This window comes from Leptodactylus fuscus, chromosome 5, assembly GCF_031893055.1.
Source record: "Leptodactylus fuscus isolate aLepFus1 chromosome 5, aLepFus1.hap2, whole genome shotgun sequence".
Classification (NCBI taxonomy): domain Eukaryota; kingdom Metazoa; phylum Chordata; class Amphibia; order Anura; family Leptodactylidae; genus Leptodactylus; species Leptodactylus fuscus.
In genome coordinates this window covers 63,580,823-63,602,777 of record NC_134269.1, presented here as the reverse complement: position 1 = coordinate 63,602,777, position 21,955 = coordinate 63,580,823, and the positions used below count along the sequence as shown (strand labels likewise).

General features: G+C 38.3%; 1 protein-coding gene across 1 annotated transcript in view; it reads right to left on the bottom strand.

Annotated features, from left to right (window-relative positions):
- The window catches only part of ACAN (aggrecan), a 74,966-nt gene that overhangs the window by 18,102 nt on the left and 34,909 nt on the right, over positions 1–21,955 (bottom strand). Inside the window, exons 4-13 of the mRNA XM_075273256.1 lie at positions 19,172–19,346; positions 15,224–15,351; positions 14,853–15,146; positions 13,292–13,636; positions 12,257–12,431; positions 10,614–10,741; positions 7,961–8,254; positions 6,919–7,116; positions 3,534–5,618; positions 2,845–2,958 (exon numbers count right to left, since the gene is read on the bottom strand). Coding sequence (XP_075129357.1) covers positions 2,845–2,958; positions 3,534–5,618; positions 6,919–7,116; positions 7,961–8,254; positions 10,614–10,741; positions 12,257–12,431; positions 13,292–13,636; positions 14,853–15,146; positions 15,224–15,351; positions 19,172–19,346 — 3,936 coding nt within the window. The remainder of the gene's footprint in view (positions 1–2,844; positions 2,959–3,533; positions 5,619–6,918; positions 7,117–7,960; positions 8,255–10,613; positions 10,742–12,256; positions 12,432–13,291; positions 13,637–14,852; positions 15,147–15,223; positions 15,352–19,171; positions 19,347–21,955) is intronic.

Genomic DNA, 21,955 nt, shown 5'->3' with positions numbered 1-21,955 from the left:
TAAGCTAAACTAACCCACTAAAGATTGGAAAGTCTTCTGTTTAGTGATGATCCTGCTTCATTTTTGGGGAAAAAAAAATGAAATTCAAATAATATTAATCGAGTAACGCAACACAACTGCAGCATAGACTTTCTATGGTCTTTTCAGCTCCATAGCAGAAAGGGTTAACGTTCCAGGGCCCAGCATGCTCTGTGTTTGTCAGCAAGCAGCAGCAATTTGGCCCAGCTCTGAATGCACACCAGCTGACCAAGTAACTTGTTCTCCTTTTTTATTTTTTAATTAGCAACAATTAAGTTTTAAGCACGCTGTAAAAGGGAAAATTAGGCATTTAGCTAAAGCAAGGCATACAGCGGGGGATGGTGGGAGTTTTAATAGGCAGGAGATTAGGACTTTTTAAGCTTCCTCTTTGAATCTAGCAGGTCACTTGCGAGCTCTTGCATATAAATCCTAAGAAAAAACAAAAATAAGGAGAACAACACATCACAGGGTCAAATAGCAAGAAACACCTCAAATATTAACTCGAATTTCAGAGGATTTTTGTATCGGGGGTCTTTTTTTTATTATAATACAATTGTAATGAAAATGTACAAGACAATAAGGTATTATGCCTACATGCTAATATTTCCCAGATTATGATAAATTTCCCATTATTTGCTACATCTTGATAACAGATCATCACAAAATATACTAGAAATCGCCAAGAAGAAAAATAAAATTTAATTTAAAAAATATATATATATTTTTTTTATTTTATGGCCTTATTCAGATTGCTGTAAAGATCTTAAATTATAGAGACCATCATGTAGAAATTATGTTTGATGAAAGGTCTAAAGGTCCAAACTTTCAACATAGGGATCAGACCCAGGGTTGGGATGGAATTTGCAGTTGTAATATGGTCTGTATGATACAGTCACAATCCAAAGCCAAAGGTTATGCTGAGACTTTTTTGTAGTGCCAATAGATTGTTGAGGTATCCCTATGCACTGCAGCTGTAGATGGATAGCTAAAAATCAATATGTAGCACTACAAAAATTCTGAGTGTAACCCCAGCCTGAAGAGTGGCTTTATACAATGATTTTTTCTACCATAATTTTTATTTCCAATTATGAAGTGGCAGCTGCAGTCTATGGAGCGCATGGTGTCGTACACAAAGGGCGCCTATACACGGTGCGACTTGGCTGCTTGCAGTTACTGCTTATTTCTGGGCTTGCACCTGTATTTGCTTTATATAACAATAGCCAGTACAGGTGCAGCCCGACAATAAGCTGTAATTTCATGCGATTACCGCAGTCGGTTCATATCATGTATGGGCACCCAATATGTTGGACTATGGACTGCAGCTGTAGCCTGATAGCTAGAATTAAAAGGTACCTGCTGTCTGCCTGCTTACCACTAGGGCAAGGCCACATGGACTGGATGCCAGACCGATACAACTGCTGCCTACCTGCAAAATCATGGATCTATTCATTAATGGCTACACAATTTTACAGGTACAGTTCAGTAACATCCCAACATGCTCTCAGTCACATCTCGGCTGCGTATTGGCTAGGGTTACATGATGACTTGTGGCTACGCAACATTAAGATCACAAATGTTGTGCGACTGTAACCATGTAGCCTTAGTGTTAAATCTGTATGGATATAGATAAGGTATTAAGGCTATAACAAAGCATAAGAAGCAGTTGAAAAGACAATTTGAGATTTCTGCATGACAAGGCCAAAAGACTACAAAAATGAAGATTCCTGAGAGACTGGCTCAACTGTAGGCAAAAAAAGAAAAACAAAAAAAATTGTCATTTTATTTCTATTTTTTTTATCTTTTTCTTTAGGAGGCTCTTTGTAGATGTCAATGTAATTTGGCCTGTGTATTGTTTGTGCTGTACAAATAAAACTTCCAAAAACTGCAATAACATAATCTTAACACAACACAATATACTGCAGAGCTGGAATCAAAGTGCAGTCATTTGTTTCTTATGTAAAACATCACTTGTAATTTTCCGGGCTCTGGACCCCAAAGGTCATTCTGTCACATAAAATATACCACTATTCTAAATGGCAAAAGCAGTGGCCTCAATACATGTCTTCCATTGGGGCTCTGGAGCTTCAAGTTACTTCTTTGAGTGCATGTTTTGTGAAAAAAAGAAATCCGCCATTCTTATTTTTGTTATCGTCTAGTTACAATATTTTCTTTGTACCTAAGTCAATAATCCTGGTAACAGTGGGAAGGGAGAAAACAGTCACTACCCGATCCTGGTGCGTAAGGGGAGCCCAAAGACCCTCTGTCATATTAGAAGAAACCATGGCAGGTCAAGGGTCTGTTACAATGTTTTGGTATCTGTTTTGGATTTTCTTTTTATATATGTTAATGGTATGGCCTATAAATCTTTGTAACAAGCACAATATAGATGGGCTCTTTTTTATCTACGTTCTTTGCTAGTCATATAAAAATACATAAAATATTCTCAGTATTATTAAATTATGGAAAAATAAATGGAAAAATATATATTTATACAGTCCAAAATCATCATGAACAGATTAAAAAGATAAATTAACTACAATGGCATTTCTATACTGGATCAAAGACAAATCTCAGAAGATGATGAGCACAGAGCAAATCCAATGTTTGCCTTGCCTTCTTGCCAACTTGTAACTTGCTTTCATGCATATTCATTGGCACTGCTGCGCTCCAGCAGGTATCTTTCATCAATACTCTTTTGACTTAAGGTCATATGGTTACAGAAACTAATAAGTGGTTTCCATACATCCCTTTAATTAACTCCATTAAATACACAATGAAACTTATTCATACGGTATGTCCATAATATAATAAAATGATATACTTTACCTATGTCACAGCTTTCTCCTCCATATCCTGGTGGACACAGACAACGAACTCTCCCTTCACTTTCTACACATGTTCCAGCTCCACACTGGATATCTGCACATGTCCCAACAATACCTGCAGTCATCAGAAATGCATTAGTTATCCATCTCTTAAAGGTTAGAGGGCAGTTTAATGGCAATTCAATGTTGTCTTAAATGATCAACAATCTTTCAATAAGCTTGGCATAAATCTACAGTACAGGGGAATGTAAGAAACTTTATGATATATCGAAGAAAAATGCTCCTTTCTCTACTTAACAGGCTATTTTACAATCCCTGTCCCCATTCTCCAGGGCTGCTTATTCACTAAGTTCTCTACTAAATCCTTCTGGTGTCCCAAGAAGAACTGAGATTACAGATGCCCAAGTCTAGGAAGAGTGGAGAGGAGAAGAAGCTATGATGCAGAAACAGATACTGCGGCTACAAGTAAGTTCTCTATCTCACCACATTGCTTCATATCAATACTATATAGTACTCCTCTATGTTATACTCCATGCTGCTTCTAAATGATAGAGAATCAGTGAGCAGAATCTCCTGTTTTCTGTTAGGTTGAATGACTGATGTTATAGTTATCGACATTAGAATAACTTAATACATTGTTAATCTATCGGATTTTATTCAGATGATATCAGAAAAAAATGACTGAAATACCTTCAACATAATCTACATCAGGAACAGCTTGTGGTGAGGCTTCCATCAATGGTGCTGGTGTTAGCGGCGTTGCCTCGTCTGTACTAATATCTCCTGATGCAGAAGTAGATAGTTCAGTGTCTTTTTTTGCTTCCTCTGGTTCCTTTGAGTCGATTGTTAACTCAGAATCTGGCTGTGATGTGCTAATAATGATGTCAGGTACTGATGTTTCACCAGACAAATCTTGTGTAGAAACAGTTTGATAACCAGAAGTGTCAACACTTGCTTCTGTGCTTCCATCAACAGGCTCACCACTAGTTAAAGGAATTCCTGAGGGATCTCCACTGACTTCAGGAACAGAAAGTGGTGCCTCACCACTAATATCCCCAGAAGCAGAGATTTCGATAATGTATGGAACAGTCACACCACCTAACTCTTGTGACACTGTTGGTTTAGTAACAGCTTCAATTAAGTCATCTGTTATTAGTTTGATATCAGGAAGCCCAGATGTAAATCCAGAAATATCTCCACTTTCTTGTGTGGTAGATGGCTCTCCACTTAAATCAGGAAGTCCAGATGTCTCTGCAGATGCCTCGCCTGACGGAAATCCACTTATCTCAAATACTCCTGATGGTCCCTGACCTGCCTCCTCTGTATCAGGTCCTGTTGTTGGAGCTTCTACTAAAGTAAAATCTATATGAGATATTGTAGGAATAGCAGATGTAAGTCCACTTAGGTCTTCAATGCCAGATGTGAGACCGCTAACAAATTCAAGCCCAGATGTCTCTCCACTAATGTCAATGCCACTTGAAAGTCCACTGATGTCTACCTCTCCACTAGGAATATCTCCAGATACAAAACCACTGATATCTACAAAGCCTGATGGTTCACCGCTAATGCCAGAAATTCCAGATACTTCACCTGAGAAATCTCCTGAAAACAAGCCACTAGTTTCTACTGACCCCTTTCCTTCCACTTCCCCTTCTGTTGGTCTGAGAAGTTCAGTTAAGCTTCCATCTATGAGAGTAACTCCAGATGGTTCACCACTTTCATCAAAGATACCAGAACTCACACCACTGATATCAAGTGCTCCAGATGGTTGTCCACTAACATCAATTTCACCAGAGTATTCACCACTTATTCCTGACAAATCCCCACTAACATCAAATAATCCAGATATCTCTCCACTGACATCAGTTACTCCAGATTCTTCACCACTGATATCGATTATACCAGATGTTTCACCACTAATACCAGAAAAATCTCCACTTGCATATGGTAAACCTGAAAGGTCTCCACTAATTCCAGATGAAAATCCACTGGTATCAAAACCTGATACATCCCCACTTACATCAAAAACTCCTGAAGGTTGACCACTAAAATCTAATCCAGATAATTCACCACTGATTTCTAGACCTGAAGATACACCACTGAAATCACCTGATGGCAACCCAGATAGGTCTCCTGATGCACTAAACTCAGTCACACCTTTTCCTTCTGCTTCTGTTTCGGGTGTTTTTGTTGCGCCTTCTATCCAAGTTGTATCCACATGTATAATTGTTGGAAACCCAGAGGGCAGCCCACTTAAATCTCCACTAGCTGAAAACAGCCCACTAATATCTTCACCAGATGGCAACCCACTTACAAACTCTAACCCTGAAGGTAAACCACTAATTTCTTCTCCAGATGTCTCAGCAGAAGCATCTCCACTTATATCTACTGATGACAGTCCACTGATATCTAGTATTCCTGAAGCTGATCCAGATAGACTCTCATCTCCAGAAATTGAACCAGAAGGTAGACCACTAGATTCCAATTCGCCAGATGGTAATTCACCAGAAACTTCTCCAGATGGAAGTCCACTCACACTTGTTTCTCCAGAAAGATCAAAACCAGATGGTTCACCACTACTTTCAATTCCTGAAGGCAATCCACTTGTTTCTATACCAGATTCTTCTCCACTTATTCCAGAAATTCCAGATACATCTCCACTGATTTCTCCAGATACATCACCAGATGGAACGCTACTAACTCCACTGATATCAACAGATGCATCTCCGCTGATTTCTGGAATAGCGACCAAGGGAGGAATTGCTGAAGGGCTCACTTTAAAAAAGAGAAATAATCCACTGTTAAATGTGTATGTAATTAATAAAAGACATATAGAAAACCTTATAACATTTACAAAAATATAAGTTCTGTAAAAACTTTATTATTAATTGATGCTCCATAAATATTGCTTCATATCTACAGTAAACATGTTGTTCAGTTGTTGAACCAATAGAGCTTCAATGATAGTATAGTTTATGACTATCAGTATATAGTAGAGATGAGCGAGTTGTATTCGATCGAGTAGGTATTCGATCGAATACTATGGTATTCGAAATACTCATACTTGATCGACTACTACTCGCTATTCGCAGTAAAGATTTGATTCAGAACCAGCGTTGATTGGCTGAATGCTATACAGTGTTTAGCAAATCAATGCTGGTTCTGCAGCATGAGTAAGGGCTGGTTCGCATTAGTTCTTGCCTCCCGTCTGGAAGGAGTCTGCAGGAGGACCCCTGCCTGAACGGAATATCAGCGCAACTGCAAGCGCTGGACAATTAAGCACACAGACCCTATAGCATATAATGGTCTCCGTGTGCTTGTTACGCACTGCCCACACGAATGATTAAATATGCAGTCTACATTGTGGTCTGATCTTAGACTCTGCCTCGTCAAAGACGACCCTCCTGCAGAACCAGCGTTGATTGGCTGAATGCTATACACTGTATAGGATTCAGCCAATCAACGCTGGTTCTGCAGGAGGGATTCTGCAATACTATCCTGCGGGTCTATCATTCTCCCTGCGCCGTGTCCTACTCCTTCCACTTTGCTTTTAGGGATGGTTCACATTAGCACTTGCTTCCGGTCCGGAAGGAGTCCGCAGGAGGACCCCCCTGAATGGAATATCAGCGCAACTGCAAGAGCTGTGCAGTTAAAGCACACGGACCCCATAGATTATAATGGGGTCTGTGTGTGTGCCGCGCACTGCCCGCATGAATCATTCATGCGGGCAGTACGCTGCAAGCACACGGACCCCATTATAGTCTATGGGGTCTGTGCGCTTTAGCTGCACAGCGCTCCTCCTCAACACTCCTCAACTGCATTTCGCTCCTCCTAAACACTCTCCTCCTGCTACTCGTGGACTTGGTGACTCTCCTTTAGTTGAATAGTGGTTCCCCTGAAACAAGCATTTTTTCCCTTAGACTATAATGGGATTCGATATTCAATCGAGTAGTCGAATATTGAGGCTCTACTTGAAACGAATATCGAATCTTGAATATTTCACTACTGGCTCATCTCTAGTATATAGAAAGTTTTTTTAATTTTTTTTTTCGATAGACTAAGATATCTTTTGTACCTGTTTCTACTATTTCCACCACAGTGGGAAGAGCAGTGACATTTGTCAGCCAAAACTCAGTCTCATTGTCAAATTCAGTGGCAATCTCCGGTTCCACAGTTGTCTCTCCAGAAGGTAGCCCCTCCAGATCAGGTACTACTTTAGTTGCAATTAACTCTTCATCAATTGCCGTTTTTGGAATTTCCTCAAATGGGGCAGCTGCAATGTGAAAAAGGAGACATTTTTTTTTTCTTCTGGCAACCATATAAAAATCATATCATAAGTACAATATTTATGGTTAATATTTGAAATTTCAAATAATCTATTTCTTTGATAGGGCCACCTCTCTTGAAGATATGTTAGTGCAGATTTTTGTAGTTATCTTAAAGAAGTTTACTGTCCAATGTTACCACACATTCATCCACCAGCTTTTGGAGCAGTGGTGGGTGTAACCTTTTATTATATTTACACATTGGTGTGGATCTTTATTTGGATGTACATATAGACTAGTATGTCTTCTTGGGTATCCATAGCAAATGCAGCAGATAGTTTGACAGGGCTCTGTCCATATCTGCATTGTGACCCACCATCGGTGAATTCAAAACTATTCTTCTCATCAAAACTACAAAATCTTCCTCAAAATGCCAATGGCAATTTTTTCCATTGTATGATCTTTTGATAGTTGATGTTATTTGACAGCAGGAGCTGCTAGATGAATGGTCTGAGGATCATACCAATCTGAATGAAATGACTATTTTGCAGGAATTACCAATAAGAAAGGTTAGCAAGAATATATAACTATAAAATTGTTAGAAAGATTATATAACTAAGGGGGTGTTCACACTACCATTGCTAATGTCCATTGCTATCTTCCATCATAGGGTGACAGCAACGGAGATTAAACTGTCACAGAGAATGTCGGAGTATGTCAGTACACTGTGTCTGTTCCCATTGGCACTAATATAAATAACATGACATAAGTTATCTTCCGCCTTGTTTGTTTACTTTTGTAATGGAAGATAAAGTAAGAAAAGTTAAAATAATCCTCAAAATATATATTTACCTCTGAAACAAAAGGCATGGTGTTTGGACAGAGGGTCAGGAAATCCAGTCTGATTTTCATGAACATAGACCGTGCGCACTCCAGGTTTATCCCCTCCACAAACTTTACGTGGTGTCACAATAGGGTAGCGAACACTACCATCAGATAGCCAGCCTGCTCTGCACTTGTCAAATCCCATTCTCCAAGCTGAGTAAAGTTGTCCAGTGGAAGCTAATGTGGCATTTTTACTCTCACAAAATTCAGCTGCTTCTTGTAAAGTGAACTGATCTGGCTTAGTTATAAAAAACACTTCACCTGCAAATAAAGAAAGAACAAAAAATTTAATATTATAATTTTAATAGGCAAAAATAGCTCCAAAATATGTATACTCCAGCTCCCACATTACCCCACATGATATGATGCCATTTCAGGCTAACTCTATATGTCCAAGCACTATCCACATGTTAAAGGACACGACTGGTGACGGCTCATAAAGTTTTATGTTTGTGTAATGACAGTCACCTGTATTACAACACTGTCTGACCATTGTATAAGCAATGCCGCCCCTGCTACCTCTTGTGTCACCCCCTCTACCTCATAGACTGTAAGCTCTTGCAAGCAGGGCCCTCAGTCCCATTGTGTGAAATGAATTTATATGTATGTATCTTTCTGTCTGTATTTGAACCCTAAAAATTGTACAGGGCTGCGGAATATGTTGGCGCTATATAAATAAAATTTATTATTATTATTATTATTATTATACGTTTAGACTATCACATGGATGTGCTGTATAACTACCATTCGGTTAGTATGCCCTGCACATACTTCAGGCTTGGGATAGTAAACTGTCTGTAAATAAAATAAAGGACAACCCATAAAAATGGGACTTTTGGTTGGTGTCTAAATATAAATAATACAAGTTTGTTTCCCAATTTGATGATGAAATATTGTGGCCGTATGTGATTTTTTTTTTTGGTTGTCTTACTGACCAACTTATTGGTAAACTTCAAAAAACAACCTCTATCTTGTTAGCGAAGGGACATTTATATTAGTCATGGTCACATATTGATACAAAAAATTGCCCATTTTAACTTCTAAGGAGCCTTTTTTGACAGTTTTCATGACTGAATACAGATCTTGTCTTGGCTAGTATTTGAGTATTTTTCAGTGAGTTGTTTAGAATATATGGAATTTAGACTCCGTTCCCACAGAGTAACGCACCGCTCATTTAGACACGTAAACACGTGTCAGAGCGAGGCGCTTCAAAACAGATCCCATTGACTTCAATGGGTGTCGGGTTATGCGCGCTACCCATTGAAATCAATGGGTTATAAAGCCTCCCATTGATTTCAATGTGTAGTGCGTGTAAGCCGGCACCCATTGAAATCAATGGGATCTATTTTGAAGCGCCTCGCTCTGACACGTGTTTACGTGTCTAAATGAGCGACACATTACTCCATGGGAATGGAGCCTTAGAAGCAATAAAAATTGCCTGTGAAAAACACCATCATTGTTATCCTCTTTAGGCTGAGGCCCCACGTTGCAGAAACGAAGCTTTTTTTGTTGCAGATTTTGCTGTGGTTTTTTGATCCAAAGCCAGGAGTGGATTGAGCAGAAGGGAGAAGTATAAGAACCTCCTATTATTTTGTAGCCATTCTTGGCTTTGGTTCAAAAAACCGCAACAAAATCTGCAACAAAAAAAATCTGCATTTCCATAACGTGGGGCCTTAGCCTTAATGTTTAGAATACCAATCATCTCTAGTGCTTTTAATATCGATACTTCTCTTAGGCTAAGGCCCCATTTTGCAGAAACGCAGCTTTTTTGGGTGCGTATTTTGCTGCAATTTTTTGATATTTTGAAAATGGTGTGGATTTAAGCAAATCCAGAGATTATGCAGTTTAATGTCAAAGCTCTAAGAAAGGGATCATATGACCTCAGGGACCAGAATAGTTTACCCATAAATCCTTGCAAGCAGTCCTTACGGCAGGGGACAACCAATCACGTAGACCTATAAGCCTGAGGTCACTGATGAGATCAATATGACTATTGTGTAATATAAAACTGCAAGCAGAAGACTGAACAGAAGTGAATAGAATACTCTGCTGATTAAAGGGATTGTCCAAGACGGCACATTGATGGTCATCAATAGGAGGTCAGTGGTGGTCTGACACCTGGGATCCCCACTGATCAGTTGATAGATACACAGTGTACAGAGCCAGTAGAAGACTATGCATTGTAGTTCAAGTGAAAGGAAACTGAGCAGCAATAGCACTTTTCCATACCATAATTCATCAGATCTGTAGATAAAGCACCCATAATGGTGCATAGATGATAGTATTTTAATATATATACTGAATGAGTATGTGAAAGGTTTCATTGCCGTGTTGCGCCCCAATAATTTGTTTTTATTATGAGAATACCAGCAATAATGAAACCCTATACTGGATTTACCACATGTCAAGAATGTACATTTGTCTATAAAAGCAAACACCTACTTATATTAAGAATAAGCCATAATAATGGTAATATAGCTAACAATAATAAGCGTAAATTATCATACGAACATAGGTAGTAGTTATCTCAGCAGTGGTTTGGCATGAGGAGAAAAATTACTTTGCATAAATAAAGCTAATTTCCACCCTTTATGCCATTACTTATTGTTTGGTCACGTACCTCGTAGCTTGTCAATATAACAGTATACATCAAATTCTTCTGATGGATCCACCACACCATAGTTCCTCACCCCTGGGAATCCATTCTTATCTCCATGGCAGTTCTCACGAGGTTCGACAATAGGGTATCTGCCCAAAGATATATGTTGATAATATTTTTTACATGGTTGACACATTTAACAAATTTTTTCCAGAACTTTTAAAGTGGCAGCAGGAAGACATGAAATATTTAAAGATGATCTTTCACCACCTGCACCAACTGTTTGTGCTATTCAATAGTTGCCATTCCATTGATTTCCATGCAGTTGGAATTTTTCTCTAGCTCCCGCCTTCCTAATTTCTGATAGCTTCATCATCTAATATGCTAATTGGTCTCTCTATTGTCAGATGGGCGGTCCCTGGCTGTCTGCTCCATCTGATAGTAGACAGTCTAATTAGTGCATTGGGGGCTTAATATAATAGCACCAATTGCTCAGAAAGTAGGAATCCAATGCACTCTCTTTGCAGAAAAACGTAACTCTATTATCGAGTGAGAATGAATTTACCATTTAGTAGGCACGCCCCAAAAATTATAATGGAACTACTGTGCTTGTACGTAAATCCAGCCCTTAGTTATACATGGTCAGATATGTGTTATAGAAGCTAAAGGAAAAGCACACACTCTCTTAATGTCCAAGACATAGGTTTTTTTTTAACATGCCCATTTATCGACCATTGAGGCCCAATATAATATCTATTGGATGGGCGGTCTTGATTTATTCAGTAACATGTTCACTTCCCCTAGATGAACACGGTATTCGATTGACTGTACAAATATATATTTAGGAAGGGAGAGCGTAAGGCATCCACCTACTTAATTTGTCCTTCTTCCTGGCACTGGAAAGGAACTAACCCTGTCATTTACAGCCATTTATAGAAGGTAGCATACATTTCTCAGGTTTACTATTTATGGGAATAGTGCTTTTTTTTGCTGCAGCCCGCAATGTGGGGCCTTAGTCTGAGTTCACACAGGGTATTTTGGTCAGGATTTTGAGGCCATATTTGCCTCAAAATCCTGACCAAAAAGACGGCTCCCATTGAAATCAATGGGAGCCGGTCAGGTCTTTTTTCTGGGAGCCGGAAAAAAGAAGTGACATGCTCATTCTTCAGGCCGATTTGTCTCACGAATATGCCTGAAGACACTCCCTTCTCCCGACTAAGCCCATTCATTGGGTCTACTCCGGAACGGAGTGTGCGACTGGATGCTGGTGCACTGCGTCCTCTGCCTCAGTTTCCAGACCAAAAAACCCTGTGTGCACTCAGCCTTAGCCTAAAAGTAGATCTTAGGCATTTCATTAAGCCACTACTAATAGATGATTAATAAGAGTGTCATCTTGGCTCCCTGAATTCCCTATGCTAGGGTAGAAACTTGCCCAATGAGATGAATTCAGTAAGTGGAAATATATAGAATGAGAAGATGCAGAGATAAAGTTTCAATGATCACAAAAATACATAAAGCCACTGAATGTCATCATAACGTTAATAAAAGTGTCATAATAGCATTTGTTACATCAATTGGTTCTCGTAAAATAATGATTTATAAAATGAATGGTTTCCAAATAAACACATTACAATCCTTGTTCATCTAAGGACTTGTTATCATACCTAACAGTTTGATCTGATATCCATCCAGCATCGCATTGATCGAATCCAGCTTCATAGGCCGCCTGGAGCTGAGCACTGGTTGCAATAACAGCATCATTGTCCAGGCAAGCCTGCCTGGCCTGGGTGAAGTTGAGAGAATATCGACTGGATCCAGCTCGGTAATGGAATACAACACCTTATTGGGAAAACACATCATTGATTACCAGCGTAAACCTCATTCAGACGCACATTGTTCTAAGTATTTATTTAATAATTCAGACTTGGATTTATTTCACTTTTTTCACAATCTATATTGAATTTCAACGATATATATAAAAAAATATATTTATCTCTGATTTATATCTCATACATTCTTTTTGGACAGATTGTTAATTATAACATTTTTACATTTTAATATCTTTTCATATGTCATAGTGACATGTCAGAAGTTTTGATTGGCATTGGTCTATATGCAGAAACCCCTATGACCACTAAAATAAAGGGGGAGAAGAACATTGAATATTGTGCCCCCCTATGCTTCTAATCAACGTGTCGTCAGGTTTAAGGACTCCATATTCTATGGATCCATATACCACTCACTTGAATCTCTCGGGAGAGCCAAACAGAGCTTATTAGAGATGGCGGGGAACAGAGCTCAACTTAGAGCCCATTCGTTTTTTTTTTTGTTTTTTTTTTAATGTAAATTGTGAGCCCCATGTAGGAATCACAATGTACATTTATTTTTTTTTATGGAATGGGAGGAAATCCACGCAAACACAGGGAGAACATACAAACTCCTTGCAGATATTGTTTCTGGCGGGATTCGAACCCAGTACTCCGGCACTGCAAGGCTGCACTGCTAAACACTGAGCAATCGTGTTGCCCAAGACCCCATTCGTTTTAGCAGTTGTCGGGTCTCATCATTCAAAATCTATGACACATCAAAAGTTTATCAAAATGATAGACAGCCTTTTATGAAATATCTGAAAGAATATTTCGACTTAATATTTCCCTAAATTGATGTATAGGTAGTTGTAACAGGTGCTCGGCACTCACCAGTGTCAGATATGGGTTTTCCTGGCTGGACGGCATCAATAGCTACTGTAACTGGTATTATTTCCTCTTCTCCTGTGCCAGTGGCTTCAATGGAAGGAACAGCTGTGATATTTTCCAACCATAGCTGAAGTCCGTCTTCTGTAATGTTTTCTCCTGGCTCTTGACTGAAAGGCGTTCCGGGGAATTCTGGAGTTGCTGTAAAGCCATCTTCAGAAGGTGTGAGGGTGAAGTCTAGTCCTTCTAGAGGAGTAACGCCACGGGCTTCCTCTTCAGTAACATTTCGGTGAAAGATGAGTGTCAGGCCAGGCTGTGTCACAGTTTGAATAGTAATGTTGTCAGCATCATCTGTTCCAGGAGCAAAATAGTTTAAGGAGCAAATAAGGTCGCCTTACACTTTCATAAACTTAAACATTGAACTTCTAAGAAATGATGTTTTATAGCTACATAGAAAGAGTCATTATGCTGTATAATGAAAAATAACAAAAAAAAAAAAAAAAACAGAATAGCAGAGCAATATATTATAATATTTCATTATATAAATAATGCAAATCTAACAAATAAAAACTACAAGTTTTTTTGAAATAAAAAAACAATGTATACAGATAGACCGTATACTGATACTGTACTTCATAAAACCATCTATGTGGGTGCAAAAAGCTCTCCGTCAGAATTTATAGCTGGACCAAGCAATTCTAGGAATTTTCTTTGGAGGCAGATGGGATGTTATATTAATGATTTATATTAATGATTTATCCATAGGTTAGTTCATCAATAAAAGAACTATGGGGTCATGTACTTGACTTCCCCAATAATCATCTGTTCTCAGCAGCCTCTGCAACTGGAACTATACAGTAGATGGAGCTTGAAGCAGAAGGCTCCATCTACTGTGTAGTGGCCATGGTGGAGTACAGCAGCACAGCTCTCAAGTGATAGTAAGTGATAGTGAGCTGAGCTTCAGTATGCCGGCATGGCCGCTATTCAGTGAATGGAGCCTTCTGGCCTTCTGCTTCAGGCTCCCTCTACTGTATAGTTCCAGTGGGAGAGACTGCTGAGAACAGTTGAATGGTGGGGGTGCCAGGTGTCAGTCTCCCACAGATATATTAGTGAGTACCTATCTTATTATTATTATTATTATTATTATTATTATTATTATTAATAATAATAATAATAATAATAATAATAATAATAATAATAATAATAACAATAATAATAAATAATATAATTGTTATTATTATACTAATAGAAGTTTCCAAGTCATTCTCATGGCAATGAAATATTTTCTATAAAACCATATACTATAACTGATAAATGTATTTATTACAGATTATAGATAGTAACAAGATATATCACACTGTACATGACCTATTTAAAGAAACAATTTCAATTTGGAATGAGTAATTTCTACAAGAAGAGAGAGATCTATACATATCTATGTTATGGTATGTTGTTTACAAGATTACAGTCAGTTAAAATATTATCTCTACCTGAAATACCTTTATCCATACTAGCATTATACATGTAGCTGTAATATACCAAGCTACTGAGAAGAGTAAAGACTGACCTTTGTAGCAGATGGCGTCATATCGAGAAAGTGGATCTGGATATCCAGTCTGGTTAGCATGGAGATACACTGTTCTGACTCCAACTAAATTTCCTCCACAGTTTGGACGTGGAAAGGCAATTGGATACCTAACGCTGCGATCTGCCAGCCAGCCAGCACTGCACACATCCATACCAGTTTGCCAAGCCAGATAGAGTTGTCCTGTGGTGGCAAGCTTGGCTCCTAAGTTTTGGCATTGCTTTTCTGCTTCATAGAAAGTAAACTTCTCAGCAGAGGATGCATAAAAGACTTCACCTAGAGAGGCAAAAAAATATTGTGGTTATCACTGTATCTGTCACTTACGGATGGAGAATTTGATTGTTTTAGCTTACCTGACATGTCTTCAGCATAGCAATATACATCATAAGTTTCATCGGTATCTCGAACACCATATGTCCTAACTCCTGGGAAGTTTTCTTTGTCACCATAGCATGGCTCACGTGGACTATGGATTGGGTATCTGGAAGAGATATGTGACATGATATTAATATGCTTCTCATGAGCTCATGGTCTCAAGATCTTCCAAAGCACTCTGTTCTATGTTTTGCTTTGTCTAAAGTGTATTGTTTCACTTTTTTCTTTTTATTATTGCATAGGGGGTATTTGGTAAACATTTTTGTAAAATAATTAACATCTTTTTTACTTCCCTGTAGTAGAAAATAGCGGTACTTGTGTCAAATGAAAGCATTTATGCTGCATATAAACAATGAGTGATAAAGTTTTTTTCTTTCATATGACACCAGAACCATTCTTGTAGGTTGTATAATAAGATACAGCTATACAGGTATTTAAACTGCTGCATTTGTACATACTGGCAATACACGGTGAATACTGGACAAACTCTTTAGAGTCTAGAACTTTAGAGTCTATTTTCTACTAAAAGATAATCATACACATTAGGGAGAGTGTGTGCCTACAGAGGCGTACGGAGACTTACAAGTCATTCCTGCTCCGCTAGAATAGATTAGATTAGAGTAGATTTGCATATTTTTTACCCAGAATCCCTAGCGGAGCAGGAATGACTTGTAAGTCTCTGTATGCCTATGTAAGCACACACTCTCCCTAATGTGTATGATTATCCGCTAACCCTCGTCTATAGTCTCTCACTCTGCCAAACTAGTATCCCTGCGCTATGCTGAGGAGGTTCAAAAGACCAAAACAGCACTGTCCATAGCTGGGAATTTGTTCCTTTTGGAATAGAAATACTAGTTTGGCAATAAACCCTGCATCATGTCAGTAGGCTTATTAACTGAGTCATGCATGATGTTAAGGGGGCTGCCCCTAGAGGGCAGTATAGAGAGGCACTGTTCTCCTAATTACATCCTGGAGAATAGATTTGCATATTTTTTACTAAAAGATAGTAAAACAGGTACATCACAAACATGTTCTGCAAACACCATCTGTACATTAGTAAAAAAAAAATCCACAAGGGAAACAACAGTTACGTATTCTGAGATGAGTACATTGAGATGAGCAGCTGTTGGTATTGCTTTCGCTAAATATAGATAAACAGATGCTAAACAGATATTAGATGGAGTTTATTAAGACTGACATTTCATATGCCAGGCTTAATAGAAACTATGATTATTAAGAAACACAGGTCTTATCTTTCCTTGTCCAAACTACAAAAATTAAAATGTATGTTTGTAGTGAATTTATTGGGTCGCAAATGGATATGCCCCCTCTGCTAAACCCTGTCCAGTTTCTCTCAAAGTCACAAGAGTGGCAAAAAATGGCCAAAAGGTGTACATTTTGGAACTTATAAGGTTTTGCCCCAAAATTTGTGACTTTTCTGTTTCAGAAACTGGCCTTGATAAATTCTACCCACAGTGCTGATTTGGTTACTTACTCCTATGCTGTGATTCCCCAGTGTGGTACTGCAGGGAATTTGAGCAAATGCAGATATGTTCACTAACAGATGTAAGGCTAGATTCACATCTGTGTTCGGTTTTCTGTTTGGGGACCCCAGAACAGAAACCTAATTCGCTTTAAAAAAGTGGATTCCATTCAGTTTCTACCTGAAAAGGGCAAAAAATGTGGAGAGAAAAGCACTGCTATTCATGTTGAGAAGGGAACACAGAACCATCGCTGGTATGAACCTAGCCTAAGTTGGTCACCTGTGTGTCCATCACATGACCATGGACTGTACATCACATGACCATGGACTATATATTACATGACCATGGACTGTACATCACATGACCATGGACTATATATTACATGACCATGGACTGTACATCACATAATCATGGACTATATATCACATGACCATGGAATGTACAGTCCTATGAAAAAGTTTGGGCACCCCTATTAATCTTAATCATTTTTAGTTCTAAATATTTTGGTGTTTGCAACAGCCATTTCAGTTTGATATATCTAATAACTGATGGACACAGTAATATTTCAGGATTGAAATGAGGTTTATTGTACTAACAGAAAATGCGCAATATGCATTAAAGCAAAATTTGACCGGTGCAAAAATATGGGCACCTCAACAGAAATGTGACATTAATATTTAGTACATCCTCCTTTTGCAAAGATAACAGCCTCTAGTCGCTTCCTGTAGCTTTTAATCAGTTCCTGGATCCTGGATGAAGGGATTTAGGACCATTTCTTTCTACAAAACAATTCAAGTTCAGTTAAGTTTGATGGTCGCCGAACATGGACAGCCCGCTCTCAAATGATCTGAAAACAAAGATTGTTCAACATAGTTGTTCAGGGGAAGGATACAAAACGTTGTCTCAGAGATTTAACCTGTCAGTTTCCACTGTGAGGAACATAGTAAGGAAATGGAAGACCACAGGGACAGTTCTTGTTAAGCCCAGAAGTGGCAGGCCAAGAAAAATATCAGAAAGGCAGAGAAGAAGAATGGTGAGAACAGTCAAGGACAATCCACAGACCACCTCCAAAGAGCTGCAGCATCATCTTGCTGCAGATGGTGTCACTGTGCATCGGTCAACTATACAGCGCACTTTGCACAAATAGAAGCTGTATGGGAGAGTGATGAGAAAGAAGCCGTTTCTGCACGTACGCCACAAATAGAGTTGCCTGAGGTATGAAAAAGCACATTTGGACAAGGCAGCTTCATTTTGGAAACAAAAATTGAGTTGTTTGGTTATAAAAAAAGGCGTTATGCATGGCGTCCAAAAAGAAACAGCATTCCAAGAAAAACACATGCTACCCACTGTAAAATTTGGTGGAGGTTCCATCATGCTTTGGGGCTGTGTGGCCAATGCCGGCATCGGGAATCTTGTTAAAGTTGAGAGTCGCATGGATTCCAGTCAGTATCAGCAGATTCTTAAGAATAATGTTCAAGAATCAGTGACGAAGTTGAAGTTACGCCGGGGATGGATATTTCAGCAAGACAATGATCCAAAACACCGCTCCAAATCCTCAGGCATTCATGCAGAGGAACAATTACAATGTTCTGGAATGGCCATCCCAGTCCCCAGACCTGAATATCATTGAACATCTGTGGGATGATTTGAAGCGGGCTGTCCATGCTCGGCGACCATCTAACTTAACTGAACTTGAATTGTTTGTCCAAAATACCTTTATTCAGGATCCAGGAACTGATTAAAAGCTACAGGAAGCGACTAGAGGCTGTTATCTTTGCAAAAGGAGGATGTACTAAATATTAATGTCACTTTTCTGTTGAGGTGCCCATACTTTTGCACCAGTCAAATTTTGGTTTAATGCATATTGCGCATTTTCTGTTAGTACAATAAACCTCATTTCAATCCTGAAATATTACTGTGTACATCAGTTATTAGATATATCAAACTGAAATGGCTGTTGCAAATACCAAAATATTTAGAACTAAAAATGATTAAGATTAATAGGGGTGCCCAAACTTTTTCATAGGACTGTATGTCACATGACCATTGACTGATTTTTATTCACTGAGAGTAAGCACAGATTGAAAAAAACTATGAGAAATTTATATAGAAAGTGTATTGGGAAATTGTATATCTTTTCATTGAACAAGGAATAACTATGGTCTCTTAATATTGGTCTAAAACTCTACAACCCCTATAAATACACACAGAAGATGTAAAAAAAACACTATCTATTTCGTTAGTCAGAACTTCATATATAAAAAAATATCTCCTTAAATAAGACTAAAAACACTGAAGCCATCTTCACAGAAAATGTACAGTAAACATTAAAACCTATAAAACAAGTGATACATGTAAGAAATAATAGAAGAAGGGAAAGGTCCTGAGATAATCAGAAGAGAAAACACATAATAAAAGTGTGTTTCAGATATAAGACCGTACCGAACAGTCTGATCAGAAAGCCATCCAGCATCACACTGGTGATATCCGTCGTCATATGCAGAATGGAGTTGTTCCGGTGTAGCAATGGTGGCACTGTTCTGAATACAAGCTTTTTTGGCATTTTCAAAGTCCAAAGTGTATCTGGTGGAGATGGCTCTATAGTGGAAAACGATCCCTGAAGTGAATTGATGAAAAGGTGAAAAAAATATGATTTTTTTTGTTTTTCAATACAATAAAATGTTGTAGTTGTGGCTATCCTGTTAGTCAATTCCTCATCTACAATGGATTTCCAGATCTTGATGTACAGGACATCATTAGCTTAACAAAAGGAGACTTTTCTATACAATGATATATTTTATGAAAATAAACATAAATAATAAAAAAAAAACATACAAATGAAAAAGGATCGGCCACCCCCCCCGATATGTCTATTTTAGTAAATACTTGCATTCCCCTGATTTAGCAGTTCTGGAGCATCTTTCCTTATAACTCTTTGTTGTTCTATTCCTGTGTTACTACTTCTACAAATTGATCAATAAATTGACAAGGAGGTGTTACTAGTTGGGGGTATGTCTCTATGTAGTCTGATACTATCCAATCAGTGCTAAGAGTGTTAAACTATGGTGACATGAGCAATTGAAAACATGGATGGAAACACCCATTTGTCAGTTTATTCCAAGATATAAAGGAGAAATAAGAAAGGAATAGTACAACGGAGTATTCAAAAAATAAATATGATCCAGAATTGTTATTTCATGTAAATGTAAGTATTTAGTAAAACCGGAGAGGTAACAATGGAGAGTACGTATTTAATTGTACATTGTACATCCATTATTCTGGCTAGAAGATTAATAATAAGTCCTTGTGAAGAAACGGCATAGTTCTAATAAACAAATCCAATCTATTTTACCATAAGTTACAAAATTCATTTTGGAGAATTTTGTTGTATTCCACTGGAAATAGGGTTGAGCAATCGGGATCGGAAAAGATCGGATTCTGATCACGTAAATTTCACGATGGTGATCGGAATTCCGATCCCGATCTTTTCCAGTGGGATCGAGGTCGGAGGTTATCTCAAGATCGGCTCAACCCTAAAAGTGACTTTTCCCATAGAGAAGTATTGACTAGGGTTGAGTGATCGAGATCGGAAAAGATCAGATTCCGATCGAGCAAATTTCACAATCACAATCGCGATTGGGATCGGCTGTAAAATGATTGGAAATCAGATTTTAAAATCAATCCTGAAATCTCAAAATCGGCTTAACCCTAACTAGAAAGATATATTACTAATTGGACAACACTTGTTATAACAGATAATGGCTATTCTGACTATAGCAAAAACAAAAACAAAAAGTTTTTACATATTGTTAAAAAACTAAAGTCAAATAATATAACAAATTTTAATGAGAGGAGGATAATTTTTGATGATTATAAAAATAGAAGGCTAGATAAAGTAAAAGTAGAATTGTTCTGAATGATAGAAAGGTTGGATAGGATTAAACTTTTCACTATAATTAAGCAATGTGTTTTCTGGATACAGATAACTAAGTTATGAACCTGGGCTTAGTATCCTTTACATCAATTTGTAAGTCATTTCATTAAATATATCTTGCTTAGAATTCAGAATAGAAGATGAAATTCATACAACCTTGCATGACCTTTATGGAGATACAGCACTTAAAATGCAAAGCTTTAAAACCTGGGAAGATTACTTCCTAAATAAAATGCAGATTACATGCTGAAAATATTAGAAAAGTATCTTATAGTGTATAGAGTGTATAAACCCTATATTATCCACCTATCCTGTTTCCTAGTGTTCATACGGTGGTGGCGGTGGGTTTTGGTAGGGGGAGGGGGTAACACTTAGCAAGCTTCCAAAAATGTTCTGAAAATACATCCACAACAGTGCTAAATACTCACTGTTCCCCTGTGCCATCTTTTCTTGGTTTTATTTTACTTGCGACTCCTTGTATCACTGTTATTTACATGCAGTGAATCTTTGGACAAACTACATTTCCCATGATTCATCTGCCTTCTCTCACTCTCTGTGTGCCCCTCCCTTCTCTGCAATGAAATCACAGGTAATAAATCACTCCAACATTCGAGGTCACATGCTGCTGTGAGGTTTCATTTGCTGCTCAAAAGGAAGGGGGAGAGTGAACTTGTAAACGAAACATCATCAAAACATGACCTCGGATGTGAGAGTGGTTTATTACCTGCGATTTCATTGCACGGGAGAGTATATAAGGAAATGGTACACAGAGAGTGAGAGCAGGTCAGAGAATCATGGGAAATGTAGTTTGTCCACACTGCATGTAAATAACAGTGATACAAGGAGTCTCAAGTAAAATAAAGTCAAGAAAAGGGTGCACAAGTGAACAATAAGAATTTAGCACTGCTAGTCATATTTTGGACGCTGGATAACCCCTTTGAACCACTACCACAAATGTTATCTCATTTCAATAGAGAGAACTGGCACATAAATTATTCTGTTCAAAAATTGTACAAAGGACCAGGAAACATACTTTTTGCATGGAGGAAATACAGTCTAGGTAACTATGTGGGAAGGGTTTCTGTATGATTAGAGTAGTAAAACTATGGAGTGACCCACACCAGGAGGTAGTGATGGCCGATACTACATTAGCCTTTAAAAAGGGCTAGATCAGGGGCGTAACTACCGTGGTAGCAGCAGTAGCAGCTGCCACAGGGCCCGGGCCATTAGGGGGCCAGGTGACAGCCGCTACCGCTGCGGTTTTTTTTTTTTAAGTCCGTTACGGGCCCTAT